General features: G+C 34.7%; 1 protein-coding gene across 1 annotated transcript in view; it reads right to left on the bottom strand.

Annotated features, from left to right (window-relative positions):
- YKT61 (SNARE-like superfamily protein) overlaps nucleotides 1-15,932 on the bottom strand; it is a 29,542-nt gene that overhangs the window by 12,549 nt on the left and 1,061 nt on the right. Inside the window, exon 2 of the mRNA XM_089814813.1 lies at nucleotides 1,463-1,560. Coding sequence (XP_089670939.1) covers nucleotides 1,463-1,560 — 98 coding nt within the window. The remainder of the gene's footprint in view (nucleotides 1-1,462; nucleotides 1,561-15,932) is intronic.

The raw sequence follows: 15,932 nt of genomic DNA, 5'->3' as shown, positions 1-15,932 counted from the left end.
TTGTCAGCCTCAAGGACTCTGACCATAGCCACAATAACATTAACAATTAGTTTAATGTCTCTTTAAAAATTATTACTACAAGGGCAATGAAAAAAGTTTTAAATCTTCAAAAAAATCTGTATTTCATGGTTTTTTTAACTTGTCATTCATTGCCAAGTCTCGTCACTGAGTCCAAGTCTTGAAATTGTGGCTTGGATAAGCTACTCGAAAATGAAAAATGTCTTTCCCATATTTTACAGACAATTATAATATCGTCCAAGGACATAACAATAAATGAATTCGAGATAATTGGATGCTGTACTATTCAATGTATCCATGCTTGTATTTATTATTGAATGTACATGTTATATTGTTGGCTGTAACTTATATTGTCAGTTAATTTAAGACATAATTAATGCCACGTTACTACATCAACATAAGCAATAAATACCTAGATGGGTGAAGTGTACTCTAATATCATATTATATCTAATAATAACAACAAGAAATCCTAGCCATTTTATTCAAAAATTCTCATAGCTATTTGATCAAAAAAGCCATCAACCAAAGGCTAAATCTAAGACACCTCTTTCAATTTGTATACAGAAGCCTCTAGAAGGTCAGTTTACCATAATGTAAAGATCATATTTGTCCCCTGGTTTGAAAGACAATTATAAAGTCAATGTAGCAAGTAAAGAGTACAATGTTCTTTCGTGTAAATATCAATTGAAATAGTTCTAACCATTTCATTCAAAATACTAATAGTTGTCTGTTTGAAAAAGTCAACAATAGGAGGCAAAATCTCAGACACCTACTTGAATTGGTGTACCATAGACTGTAGAAGCTCAGTTTACTATGACATAAAAATCACATTTTTCCCCAGGTTTGTAAGACAATTATAAGCGTATGTAGCAAGTAAAGAGTACAATGTTTTTTTATAAAAAAAACTGAACATCTCCTTCACTTCGAAGGAGAACTGAATAAGAACTCATCTGCTCAATCAGAAGTGCTCATTGCTATCAATCCAAGCCTCCACCAAGTAGTCTACTTTTCTACACAGTATATAGGATACAAGGGGCAAAAGCTTTAGAAAATTCAATCATCACCCTTAAAATCCTATCATTGAACAAATTTAGCATCCAAAAATATTCATGGTATATGGGTTTAAGTATGGAAAAATGGCATGTATTTATCCATCATGAGCATAATAAGATTAAATATTAAACAGCACAGCCTTTATTTGTGTAGTGTAGATTATACCAAATCACTCTCAATGAGAACAACATTTTTAACACAAAGTGACTGTCTCTTATAATTGTGCCTTACAAGCAATTAATAAAGCCTATATCCAATCTTTTATTCCTAAGAAAAAGTCCAAGCATCTCACTTAAAATATAAACAGAAGCAACTGCTCCTCATAGATATATTAGGAGTTTAAAACAGGCATTTTGTGTCATCTAACTGATATCAAAAGAAAAATGTACCTTGTTGATAACAGAGAAAGCACTGCGTACTGGATAGTGATTATCCATGAATGCCACCCCACATAATCCATTCTTATTGTAACAATGCACCAAGTAATCTGCATCCAGAAAAAATCAACATTTCTCAAAAATATTCAGTTTACGAAAAAAACAGTATCTCAACACAAAATAAGAACCATTAAGTTCAATCTATAAAAAGAATTAGAAGGGCCCAATGTATCCTTAGAAGATTAGAACCCTTATAGGATTTATGCATTTCTAGTAGGGATTGTTGATTCTGCTCTAGAAGTCATTCAAGACAGTTTAGTAAATTTGAATGAATGTATTTTCTTGCCTTAGAAAATGGTAGAGAATGGTGATGGGCAGTGAGGAAAGTTCCCCACCTCACAGTTTGGTGTTCAATAGGAATGGCATAGAAGCATTAAGTGTATTTCATCTCTATTAACATTGTCATGGGTAAATGACAACTGTTAACAAAAAATTCTAAGTCATATTAAGTTATTATAAGTTCAGCACGTCTTTTTAGGCAACTTAGGAGATGCCTAGCCAAGGGACTTGAGTTATTGCCTCTTTTACGTACTTAAGTGACTTAATAAAACATATGAGAAAAAGTCAAAGAGAGCCCCGGCTTCAAACAGTTTCATTGATGCACACTTTAGGCTTTTATTTTTAAGGGTTGGATTAAAAGGTGGAATATCTTGGTGGAGATTGATTCATCATTTTAGAAGGTGCTATAAAACCCCCTAAGAGGCTCATTATGTGATGAAGATTTCTTCTTACCGCTGCTGCAACATGGCTTAAGGATTCAAACCCTTGAGTATCCCTGATTCTGGTGAGACATATGGGGTCTCCCTAGTCAGAAGAGTTTGTTGGGTGGAAAAACTACAGGTTGTGAAACCCTAGCACATTGCTAATTCTGGGATGCAAGTGTTCATCAGGTTTGGAAGCCAAAATTAAGGACAATATTAGTGCTGGAGTCAGATCTGGGAACATTCACTACTGCAAATCATCTATTTCTGAGTTTTCTGTGGATGGCTATTAAAGAACATCAATTTGGCTCTTAAGGAACATCCTTGAGACACTGTATAATTCTGTAGGAGGTTTGATCCGTAACTGGAACATGTTCATCATTTTCTACATAAATTGGTAGTTTGGATAGATACTGAACTAGCAGTTGCTATCAGTTATGCAGCTCTTGGATGAACAACTATGCTAAATCAGGTGTTTGAACAGCACTTTAAGGACTACTAAAATTATCCATCAGATAAAAAAGAAAGATAAGAAAAACAGTGATACAATAAAAATGAAACCTAATAGGCTGATTTTATTAGCTTATCATAAGAATAAAGTTTATAAATTAGAAAGCTAGTTCAGTATCTGTCCAAACTAAATTTAACAGTGAAATTTGTTGTCATTGGACTAAGTAAAGTATTATTGTTATATTTAGTATAATGGTCATGTAATTAACTTTCTTTCAACTGAGTCAACCTTTAGTAACTTTCTGTTCTTTCAGTTGTTTAGTTAGTTTAGTAACTTTATATTATGTCTCACTTCTCGATCATTTCTATCATGGGAAGATCTTGTAATTGCAAGGGTTCTCTGTTCATTTGACCAAGAGCTGTAGATTTTTACTGAACTAAGAGGGTTTTAAATGATTGTTTCCCTAAAAATCATAATTTTATGGACATAAAAGGTTTTGCTCAATATTTTCCCAAAAATCGTGGTTTACTTTGTCACAGGTTTGCTGGTTTTTTGATGATTTTTTTTAAACTAGATTTTTAATGTTTTCCCTCAAAGTGGATGTTTTTGATGATTTTTTCACACTATCGTGCCTTGCAAAATGTTTTGACAATTGCATTTTAATAAGCAGCCTAGGGCTAATCATATCAGCAATCCAAGGGATGGAATGGAATAGGAGAAGCCTGAAGATGGTTGGATTGAGATCAGTTTAGATGGGGCATCCCCAGGCAATCTAGGCCCATCAGGGGCTGGGTGTGTAACTAGAGATACTACAGTCTACAAAACTTGTAACTGGTACCAATAATGAAGTGGAGGCCCAAGCAGGCCTCTTGACAGTAGATTATATTTTGCAACTTCAAAATTTTGCATGTATATAGAGAAGGTAACTCATTTGCGGATTCACTATCCAAGTTGGCAGTGACTATGACATCATAAAATGTAGACATGTTGGGTGCTGATGTATCATCCAAGTGTTAATGTTTAGCCCAAAAATAATGTTAAACAGCAATAAACAAATAAGAATAAAATAAGTCCAAAGGGCACAATAAATTATCCTGGGAAAACCCTTCAACTTGAAGGGAAAAACCGACCCACACCAAGAAAATATCTCTTTAATGATAATAAGTGTTCAAGTACAATACTTTGTTTCTACTTGATACTCTTCTAAATCACAAAAGACAATCATTATATATAGAATTGAAAGACCCTTCATATCACAACCAAGGTCTCTTCGATTTCCAAATACAAGACTCTTCATATTTCCAAATGCATGATGCTTTGTATGACTCGTGTCTCTTCATATAATATTATCTCAAATATTATCATAAACATCTTCTCTGGTTGTTGACACAATACAAAGTTATTATCTCTATTTCAACCTATGTTGCAGCTACAATCTTCAACACTTAGCAAGAGAGAGATCTTTAATATGGAAGGCACACATAGCTGCAACCAAGATGTTAATGATAAATTCTCATCACAGAGATAACATAATTCTCCATAGTTACTTCATAAGCACACAAAATAAAAGTCATGGAGTCACACACGTCTTCCACCATGCCTATTCGCGGAGGGTGGTCCACCGTACCTACTTGCAAAGGGTGGAATGAGGGCTTTCACCTCAAACTTCTCCCAAAGAAGAATGCATTTCCACCATGGTTACTTGCAGAGAATGGTCCACCATACCTACTCACAAAGGGTTGAACAAGGGCTTTCACCTCAAATTTCTCTCAAAGAAGAATGCATTTCACCATGCCTACTCACTGAGGGTGAATCCACCATAACTACTCATACTAAGTGGAACAACAGATTTCATCTCAAACTTCTTTTGCAAAGAACACATGAACAAGGGATTTCACTTAGAACTTCCCTTGCAAAGAACTCATTAAGAAGGATTTTCACCTTGAACTTCTCTTGAAGAGGACTCATTAACAACATGTATAAGAACGGTCGAGATTCTCTCTCTACAAAGACTCCCTCTCAACAAGGATAGTTGATGTAACCTCCCTCCGAAGCTAGAAAGTCTCCCTCTGAATATCATTTCTTGTATATGATCTTTCTCTTTTAAAATATGTATCATCAAAGCAACATCCTCATGTTCATAATCTCACATCATCTGATTGCTTCTTGTTGTACCCTTCCATCATTTTACAAGATGTGTTGTTCAAATGAAGTTATGTGTCCGATGTACAATACCTCATTATTAGAGCAACGCTCAACCAGATGCCACTTCTCCTATCTATCGAAACCATGGCACCCATTTGCAAAGACTCAATTTTTTTGAATAAGTCTCAAGAAACTACCATCACATACAAGATGACTAGTTGGGTACAATAACTAATAGACTCCAAGCTTAAATCAAACATATTGTTCACCCATCTCTAAGATCTTCCTCCAGAACCCTCTATATTATAAGCAAGTGTAACTTCACAACTATTCACACCCTCCCCCCTCTTTCTTCTCACAGTCCTCTGCAAAGCTATCAGGCTTGAAAATGTAGAAAACTAATTTCCTACTAACACATCAATCTAGAGGAAAGCTTCATAATCAATTGCAAATTGCATTAAATAAAGATACTTAGCATAAATATCGACAACTCCTAGAATTCATTCTCATACAAAACCAAATTATGGGCCCAACCCTTCAACAAAATCTCGCTTCCAAAAGAGCATCTGCCATAGCCAAATATAGAGCAAATAGCTTCTCTAGCCCAGGAATCTTTGCAGTCGAGCACATAATCACTTCCTCTCCACTACAAGTCCTCAAATCCTTGTCATCTCTAACTTTGGCCCAACTCTCCAGATACTATCGAGAATCAAAACACCAACCTTCATATAGCTTTGTCGACAATGGCATTGTCAAAATTCTAGTCACCAACACACTAAAAAGAAACAAAATGCATCTGTAAACCTTCAAACTAGTTTGTTGTTGTTTCAAAAATCCTTTAGTACTACTAAAAGTCTATTCTTCCTTTTGTGAAGGAATATAGATCACAGAGAGAGTATAATAGTAAACTTATTGTTTCAATTTAATCAGATATGATGATGATATTGTGTCCATTTTATTACTTCTTGTGACTATACAGTTAAGGCAAAAACATCATTGATGAATATTCTATACTATAGATGTAGAAGACTTGAAACAATTATATATCTCCAGATGTTGTTGCTTGTACTCTATATGAACTTGTGATTGATGATTTTTAAAGCCTACGATATCAACTAATATTTATAAGCAAACCAAAGGACTTACCCACAAAGGGGCATGACTCTACGTGGCTTATGCCACGTAGGGTCATGTCCTAAGCTACGTAGTCATGTCCCTATGTGGATAATAATGCTAGTTAAATGTATGTTAACAATTCCATAACAACCTCAATCAAGGGTATGCATGCCTGATAACACAGGTGCTTTATTTAACATGGGGCATGATGCCACAGGGATATGTAGATCTCGGTCTGTCAAGAACAAATTATACAAGGGTTGCAGGTTATGTTACATGGACTTATTAACTCCATACAATATTGTGCAGATTACATCCATTGACAAAAGTCGTTGCTAAACACAAATGGATATGTGATCAGTTGATAATTCATTTTGACACTCTCAAACTTTTTAAGTGTGTGTGTCCATTAGACTTCAAGATCCGACTGATGTTATATCCTCAACACTCCCTCTTAGCAAGGGAGGATTTGAATAACTCAACCATCTTCAAGTTTGTAACTCAAAATATCATCAATCTCATATTCATCTAACATGAACATTAGCAAAAATATGCTTACCTACAAGAATATCCTGGAAGTATATGAGTTATCCATTTTTTGGCACAGTTCAAGACAATAACTAAAAGTAGTCTTATCAAATAACAATCTTTATCTCAAAGACAGCAACTTAATATAGTATCCATTATGACAAGTATCATGATCTCCAACACACTCCAAGACATCAACTTAATATAGTCTATCATGATAAATTCATTTTCATGATCTCCAGCACATCCCGAGACAACAACTTAATGTAGTCTATCATGATAATAGATCAAGAACTCTAGAACCACTTAATGTATTATCATGATCTATGACACATTCCGAAACAACTTAATGTAGTCTATCATGATAACAGGTCAAGCAATTGTTAAGATCGTCACATTAAAATAGCAAGACCTTACAAATACATCAATGAAAGATTGTCACCGCTCATGACATAATCCACATATGTAAGGTAGTAACTCCTTTAACATTTAAAATATAAGTGAATATATATCAAATTAACCATGACTGAGACTCAATATCAAGAATTAAAATTACATTTAAATCATACTAAGTTTAACTCTAAAATATTCCACTTTCAATTTTGCAAGAGATTTGGTGAATATGTCGAAAATTTGGTCTTCAGTGCTAATATATACCAACTTGATAACATTCCTATCAACCATATATCTGATGTTGTAGTAGGGAATTTCTATATGCTTAGATCTGAAAAAATGGATTTACTGATAGTTTAATGCAGCTTTAATTATCACAGTGTATAATTGTGGGATTCAAAGACTTCTAAAATAGTCCAGCTAGTAACTTCCTTAACCACACTACTTCTCGTGCTCCCATAGAGGCGGCTATGCATTCTGCTTCAGTGGAACTCTGAGCAACTCCTAATTGCTTCCTGCTAAACCAAAATCTCATAGCAGATCCAAGGCTGAAACAACATCCTGTAGTGCTTTTACGATTGATGGAACTGTCGGCCTAGTCTGAATTTGAATACCCTTGAAGTTGAATTTCCACAGTCATATTTTAGACCAAATCCAATGGTTCCATGCAAGTATCTTAGAATGTGTTTGGCTTCCATGAGGTGAATTTTCGTAGCTTCACACATGAATTGACTTAATGCATTTGTTGCATAACAAATATCAAGGCATTTATTTACCAACACACATTGGAGATCCAATTATCTGTATGTAGTATGTGGGGTCTTTAGGTTCAAATTCAGATGCATCACTTTTGAGTTTATAAAGATTTGCCTCCATCAATGTAGATAATGGTTTATAGTCCATCATTCCAAATTTGTTCAAGATGTCAATGGTATATTTGCCTTGATTTAGCAAAATATAGTTTTCCTTTTTCCATACTTCTAGTCCAGAAAAAAAAATGCAGGAGGCCTAAGTCTTTCATCTCAAATTTAGATGTACAGTCTTGTTTACATTTTGCAATGAGGTGATCTTCCCCTATTATTAGAAGATAATCAACATAGAGAACAAATATTAGCATATCACCATTTAGTATTTGTAACATATATTTGGATCAACTTCGTTCTTGGAATACCCTAGTTTGGTAAGGTAGTTGTCTAACCTTTCATACCATGTCCTGGGGGCTTGCTTAAGACCATAAAGAACTTTCTTTAGTTTACACACATGGGTGTTGTTGTTATGAATGACAAAGCCTTCTAGTTGTTCTAGATATACTTCTTCATCAATGACACTATTTAAGAATGCAGTCTTTACATCCATTTGATGTACCTTCCACCCTTTTGATGCAGCAATGGCAATTATAGTTCTAATGGAGGTATACAGAATGAAGGGGGCCGAAGTTGTTTCATAATCCATTCCATCCTTCTGAGAGAACCATCTGGCTTTGTGTTTTTCAATACTACCATCTAGTGCTTGTTTGATTTTCAATAGCCATTTAGAGGAGAAAACTGATTTGTTCTTGGGTCTAGGCACAATGTCCCAAAAACCATTTTTTAATATGGATTGATATTCCTCAATCATACCATCTTTCCAGGCTTGAGATCTTAGGGCTTCTTCAACATTTGACAGTTCTAATTTGATGGGACTCACTTATAAGTGTAACATAGCATTAGTGGCTTCTTGTTTTCTTACTTTCCCTAAAGATTTCTTCAAGGGCTACATTATTTTCGTCGATCATTTTCCTTGCCCATAGTGGCATTTTCCTGTTGAGTGAGGTTTTAGCATTTTCAAGATTAGCTAATGTGGGTCCATTATCTTATGAATAATATAGTGGCATTTTCCTATTGAGTGAGGTTTTAGCATTTTCAGGATTAGCTAATGTGGGTCCATTATCTTCTGAATAATTCTCCCTCTAAATCTCAATAATAGAACTTTCATCTAATTCTGAGTTTGGTTCATCATTTGGTTCTTCTATATTCTTTGAGGTTTTATATGCAACATCTTCTTCAAACTCAACATCTCTACTGATTTCAATTGATCTTTGTCCTAGTACATATACCCTATAGGCTTTGGAAGACTCGTTATGACCAACAAGGACACCCTTCTTTTCGGAGGGTTCTAATTTAATCCTCTTTTTTGCTAGAATGAAGAATTCTAGCAGAGCTTCCAAAGTGATGTGAAATTTTGGCAGTTAATTCTTGGCGTTAATTTTATTCTCCAGAGCCACTATAAGCATCAAAAGACCAAAACAACAACATTCATAAATCTTACAATTCCAAAGCACTTTCAAATTTTCTGTGAGATAAAAACTGGACTGATCAAAGTAGAATACCAACAGTGCAAACCAAATCAAGAGAAAATAACTGACACAAACACACATACCTAGAAAGACATACAATATATGTTCTAACAAAAATAGCCAATCTACAATAATCAAATATTGTCACTCATATATATCTAAATGCAAGAATAAAATACCCTGATCACACAGAAAACAAAATACCAAAGTCATCCTTATTATCAATACTAATTTGGTTGAACAAAAAAAATGATTTATCTACGCTCAATACCACTCGACGCTATCAATAATAACAAGATACTATTATGGTAAAATAATGAATGTGTTATTAAACAAAGATCATAAATGATCTATATATACAAGAATGTTTCTATAACGATCAAAGAGAGAAATAGAAACATTCTGAAGAGAGAAACAGATAGAATAAGTTGTCATATTGAGTAGAGAAAGAATATGGAAACATGGAAGAGGAGTGACCATTAGAAATAGAAATAAATCTACGAAAGAGAAAACAAAACAAAAAAAATTAACTGTAACACACTTCCTTAATGGTCAATCTAACATCAAAACAAAAGTTTGCAAGGGAGTCCTCAGAAAGGCATAAAAGGCAAACTCAGGCTGATCAGTGGTTGTGTATCAGCAATATTGGCTTGTGACGGAGACCCTCCCTGCTTCTATTGTTCAAAAGCAATGTGAGTCCTCCATTTTTGGATCACATGACCAAATTTGCGCCAATAGTTGCACCAATTCTGCTTCTTCTTGGAGTGATTCTGAGATTGAGTTGATGACTAAGGGGGCCCGTTATCCTTGTGAAAGGATTGGGCTGTAAAAGCTTGTTCAAAGGAGGATGAAGGAGCACTACGACCAAACTATTGTTTCCAACAATCCTACTACAAAAGTTTGGTGCACAAATCTGAAAATATGAGGTCAACATTAGTCGCAGTAATATTGAGTATCTCAATAAAGTGATCATAGGATTGTGGTAGACTTTTCAGAGTAATGACTACCATATCCTCTTCCTCTATTGTACAGTGAATGGCCTCAAGTTGATCTCTGATGCCCTTAATCTTCGGAAGATGTCTAAGGACATGTGCTCATCAACAATAATAGAGAATAACATATTCTTCAAAATAAAAGCTCTACTTTTGTCTAATGTCTCATGGAGATCCTTCAGTGTAGTCCAGATCTCTGCAGTTGTATTCAATTGTTGAAAACTTAATGAGCATAACAACTTCACGATTATGCTCATCAACTTTCTCTCAAGTAGCATCAACTGTGATAGGACGAGTTTTGGTACACAAAACAATTGCCTCAAGGTGACAATACTCGAAGATTGTCATCATTCTCTACTTTCAGGTGTTGTAGTTCTTTCTATTGAATCGTCGATTGCCTTCTAATAGAAGATTGATGAGACATGCCATAACACGTTGTTTAAGGCAAAAATTGTGAATATCTGAAGAAGAAGAAAATGGCATGAACTTCGCGGCACAAAAGACCCAAAAAAATGAAAAAACACCTAGTAGAAAGCTTGAAAAACCCAAAAGGAATCTGAAATTAGAGTAAAATTGTAACGACGCAGAATTTAAAGCACAAAAAATAAGGCACCCAGAAAAATCTAACAAAAACACAATTGAGATTATGAAATGCACACAAGGTATTTGCATACTAAACAAGTTTTTGACTTGAAATGAAGGGTGAAAACCCCAACCAAAATGTGCAGAAACCCTAGGTGGCCATGAGAGTCTAACAGAATCAGAAAAACATCAAAATAAAGAACAAAAACTCCTCCAATCACAAGAAAAATGCAAAAGAGCCACAAATCCTCAACAAAAAATGATGGAAAAAGACCAAAATAATGGTCGTCTTTTCAAACATAGGTTGCGAAAGATGTTTGCAATGAAAAACGATTGAGAAAAACAAGAACGCGAGCCATTTTTGAAGCCGCCAAATGCACAAATAGTTGAGGGCGGTTGCAAAAGGTGAGACTAGTTGTCATGTGGCTAGAAGCGGTGTTGAGAGAGGTAGAAGAATAAAAACAATAACCGCAGACCCAAGAAATGCGCAAAAACACCGACAAGTTTTCAAAAATAATAGAACATATTGAAAAAAAACACAACCAAAAACTCAGAATCAGCGCCAATAAATGCAACAAACCCTTTAAACAACTTGCAATAAACTCACAACAATGACCATATAGAGTCGCAATCCCTACCCAAAAAAAATTGAACACACCTACGCAAAGGATTAAGAAAATCTTGAGTCAAAAAAATTCATGAAGAATTTAACAATTTATAAAACTATTTCGAAAAATAACTTAGGAAATTTCAATAATTGAATTATTATTCTTCGGAAAAAAATATCTTTGATACCATATAAAATAATGGATGTGTTATCAAACAAATATATAAATGATCTATATATACTTGTATACATAAGAATGTTTCTATAACAAACAAAAAGATAAAGTTTCCATATTAAACAGAGAGAGAATATGGAAACATGGAAGGGGAGTGACCATTAGAAATAGAAATAAATCTACGAAAGAGAAAAACAAAAATAGAGAGATTTAAATCTAATAGATGCAATATTTACGAAGGACACGAAAGATTATTAGTTTCCAAAAAGAATGATCTAATAAGTCTAAATGCATCGACGATATATAACAAAGGTAAGAACTACCAAATATGAGCACACCATGATAAATAGATATAAGAGCACATGTCAAGACGATAGGAAAATATAAGCACACCACAATGAAGGCATTAAAGAGAAGTGATAGCACACATGGGAGGTCATTATGAAATAACAAGAAAGGTATGAAAGAGGATGAGCAGTAACACAAAGAAAAAGCGAAAGATCTCATACAAATTGCAAACGAAAAACTGGAAGCAATCTAAAATAGATATACAGACTCCTTTATTGTTGCTATCTAACTTAGCATGGATACAATGTTAATGTTTAGCTCAGAAATAATGATAAACAGCAATAAACAAATAACAATAAAATAAGTACAAAACACAAAATAACTTAGCCTAGGAAAACCCTTCAACTTAAAGGGAAAAAACTAGCCACACCAATAAAATTTCTTTTATTGATAATAAATGTTCGAATACAATGCTTTCCACTTGATACTCTTCATAATCACACAAAGCAATCATGTATATATCACAATTGAAGGTCTCTTCAATTTCCAAATACAAGACTTCATATTTCCAAATGCATGATGCTTCATATGACACATGTCTCTTCATATAATATTATCTCAAATATTATCATAAATATCCAATTGCATTTATGAGGACTCAGTTGCAGTGGACATGGAATGATGCAGAGAACAAGAATTGAATCCATACACTGCCTACGGCTTGGCATTACAAAAAGGGGAAAATTCAATAGCAATTTCACATTCATTTTTGTGGAGATGGTTGAGAATCAAAAAGATGCCAACAAAAATGAAAGAAAACTTCACTCTGAAAACAACGAAATAGATAATGTCATTTTGGGGAAGGATTTACAATAAGAGATTGAAAATTGTTTTGACAACACATGATCCCTTATTCCTGGTCATGGTAAAAGGGTCCTAATCTCAATGAAAGGGTTGTTGGGTTTGTTAGAAGTGGGAAATACTGAGAGGGGAGGTGAATCGATATTCTAAAAACTTTAGCCCAAAAACTAATTGCCTTATAACTTGCATATGAAAGTAAATTAATTATGCTAAAATAGTAAACATAACCATGCAATAAGAGAACTCATAACACCATATTTTGTTAACTAGGGAAACCCTGGCTAAGGGAAAACCCTGATGGGGATGGTACCCACAAATAATCCACTAATCAAAAGTATTTGGTCAAAGATATTAACTCTATTAGAAGTCTATCACATGTGTATATTGTCTCGGTCCTTGTTAGAGGACTTAGGCCTTGTTAGAAGCCTCAACCCTATTAACAATTGTTTCAACCCTGTTAGGAGTTGATATATACAAATACCAAATGTAAGCAAGAAGAGCCCACTTCCCAAACATGCAATATACAATGTAGTTTCTTGATACAAAAAGATAGATAAAAAAACCTCTTTGCTTGCTACTGATATCTTCAATATCTGATATAGCTCTCGCTGCTCTTCACAAAACTCGCATACCTCTGATCATATATTAAAAATTCGCATTACATATAGTTTGCATAGTCTTCCTTAGAAACACACTTAACTTTGCATTTCATACTTTCTTTTATACCTTTACAATTCACAAAATACTATCCAGCCGGCCTTCAAACTTTCACACGCTTTACAAAATTTATTGTTATAACTTGCTGACTTAGAGTTAACATCTAGGATGTCGTCCCTAATATATTAAGTAATTATTTTGTAAACAAAATAATCCTTAACCCTTAATATCCAACTTCTTGTTATGCTTTGTTCTGCTCGTACTCTACCGTAACTGGTAATTAACTCATAACTTGTTTCCTATTGTCCGCACTAACTGGCGCACTCGCATACGTCATCATCATGATGTGAGGTAGCCATACCTAACTCCACACATGTCCACTGTGCCTCAGTAAACCTCGCTGACCAAAACTCTATCTGTTCTGTGAGATAAACTATATGATACTTAGACAATTTTCTAAGTATAATTGTCATAAATGCATCTTCATGATCTGCCCTCTTCAAATAGCTGATATGTTGCCATAAATGACAGCATCAAAAGATTACCTTAGCCAAATTGTCAACAAGGTTGTTGGGCATATAGTACCTGATTTCAAAATACAAATATTGTACAAATACTAACCTTTCTTCAATATTTTGTACATGGGAGTTGGAAGTGGGTGGTGGGGAGGAGGTTAGAAGAGTTACGAAAAGGTGCTTAAAACACGAATGTAGGTTGGACTTGATGCTCTTCAATATGTTGAGCCAGGGAGGGGTTTCATTATGGAAATTGGTGATTGGGTGTATGTCTTGAGTAACCCTAGCCAATTTCAACCATTCCTTTTGTGGTGAGCGGGGGAAGACAGAGAAGGGAGAAAGGTGGAAACAAGAAGAACATGGCAGATAATGTGTGATTACACTACAGATTGGGAGTTGATCAGTCAGTCTGGGCTAAGGAAGGAGGAAGTTGACAAGGCTAATCTCAAATTCAAATTGGCCGAGTATTGGAGGGGTGATGACATGGCCAATGCAATGAACCGAGTGCCTGATTGGCAGGTAAATAAGGCAAATAGAGGAGAAAGAAGGGCATGAGGCCAAGGATGTGGAACATTTGAGGTGCCAGGGGCAATGTTGGACAAGGTCACGGCTGTGAGAGAGGCAATGCCATTTGAGGAAAGGGAAGAGCACAAGAGGAGAGGTAGGTTTGAAGCTTATGGTGGTTTGAACTTTGATTTAAATTACATCTTCCATTGTTATGTGGAATTGTCCTAATTTCTTTTTGTTTGTGACATGCAATATTTTGTGTGCATAAGGGTGGATGCCTTGGTTACTGTAATTTTGAGTCCAAGGGGTTGTCATTTTTTGCTTCAAATCATAAACTATGCAATATATATGTAATGCAATGGTGGATATATTCACAATTGTATAGGTGTAGGGACACTACTAGATTTTTTGATACAATGAATATCATGGGATACAATGATGGTAACAATCAATGGGCAGGGGAATTTTTCGACTGACATTATTTTGCAGCAGCTTCTTTTGATGGGTTCCGAGTTCTTTTATCAACAAAAATGGAAGTTCTTGAGAAGCTGGTCTCAGTTTTTATGTCTCTAGATACAAGGAGATATGGCTTGGTTACCCAACATCAGGTTGGAAGGCACTCAATTTGTTTTTCTATTTGATCATGTACAAAAATTTTGCAGAAAGAGATAGGTTGTTCAAAAGTCCAAACAAGGAGGGTCTCAAAAGTAGGCTTGTGTAGTAGAGCATTTTGAAGAGCAGTCAGCCTTCTATGCATTTGTGGCCAAATGACCTGCAGATTATGTCAAGTCTTTTATAGGGTAGTTGGTTGAATGACCATTACAGGATTGTATGAAAGTAATATTGTTAATCGTCATATATGTAACTTTATAGTTTATTCTAAGTCAATCAATCAGCTTTCAGTAACTTTCTGTTCTTTATGTTGTTTTGCTAGTTTGGTGAGATTCTATTCTGTCTTTAGTTCTCAGTCATTTCTGTTATGGAAATATCTTCTTGTAATTGCTTATTTAAAGAGTCCTCTCTTTTGCTTAACATTGAATATCAATCGATAATCATTTCAAGTCTGTGTACATCTAAACGACGATCAAGAAATTTGAAATCAGAAATTTATAAATCAGAAATCTACAACCAGGGTTGTTTCTGCAAGTAAACCAAATTCTGGGAAATAGGGGAGAACACAAACGACTGAAAAGATATCTCAAATTTTAGAATTAAACAGATAATTCGGGAAATGGAAAGTTGGCGCACCCAATTTACATGAGGAGCATATCAAAGACTAAGCAATCTGTAATTTGAAAGCATTCATAAAATCTCAGATATTTAGAGGGCTGATCAATAGGCCAGATATGCAAGAGTATATCAAAGGATGAATTATCTAAATTTTCAACACACACAAAAAGTTTCAAAACAGAAGGATGCCAGGTATGATGAAAACACGATAAACCATCAATTTTTTAGCCAAAACGATAGAATAAAACGTCAATGTAAGGTATTCCTGTTTTAACCACAATGAAGTGTGCATTTCCAAATTGCAATTATACTTGTATCTTTTGCACAATTCCATGTAGA

This window comes from Cupressus sempervirens, chromosome 2 (genome assembly GCF_028749045.1).
Source record: "Cupressus sempervirens isolate cs-2001-9-10 chromosome 2, ASM2874904v1, whole genome shotgun sequence".
Classification (NCBI taxonomy): domain Eukaryota; kingdom Viridiplantae; phylum Streptophyta; class Pinopsida; order Cupressales; family Cupressaceae; genus Cupressus; species Cupressus sempervirens.
This window is presented reverse-complemented; position numbering and strand designations above follow the sequence as displayed.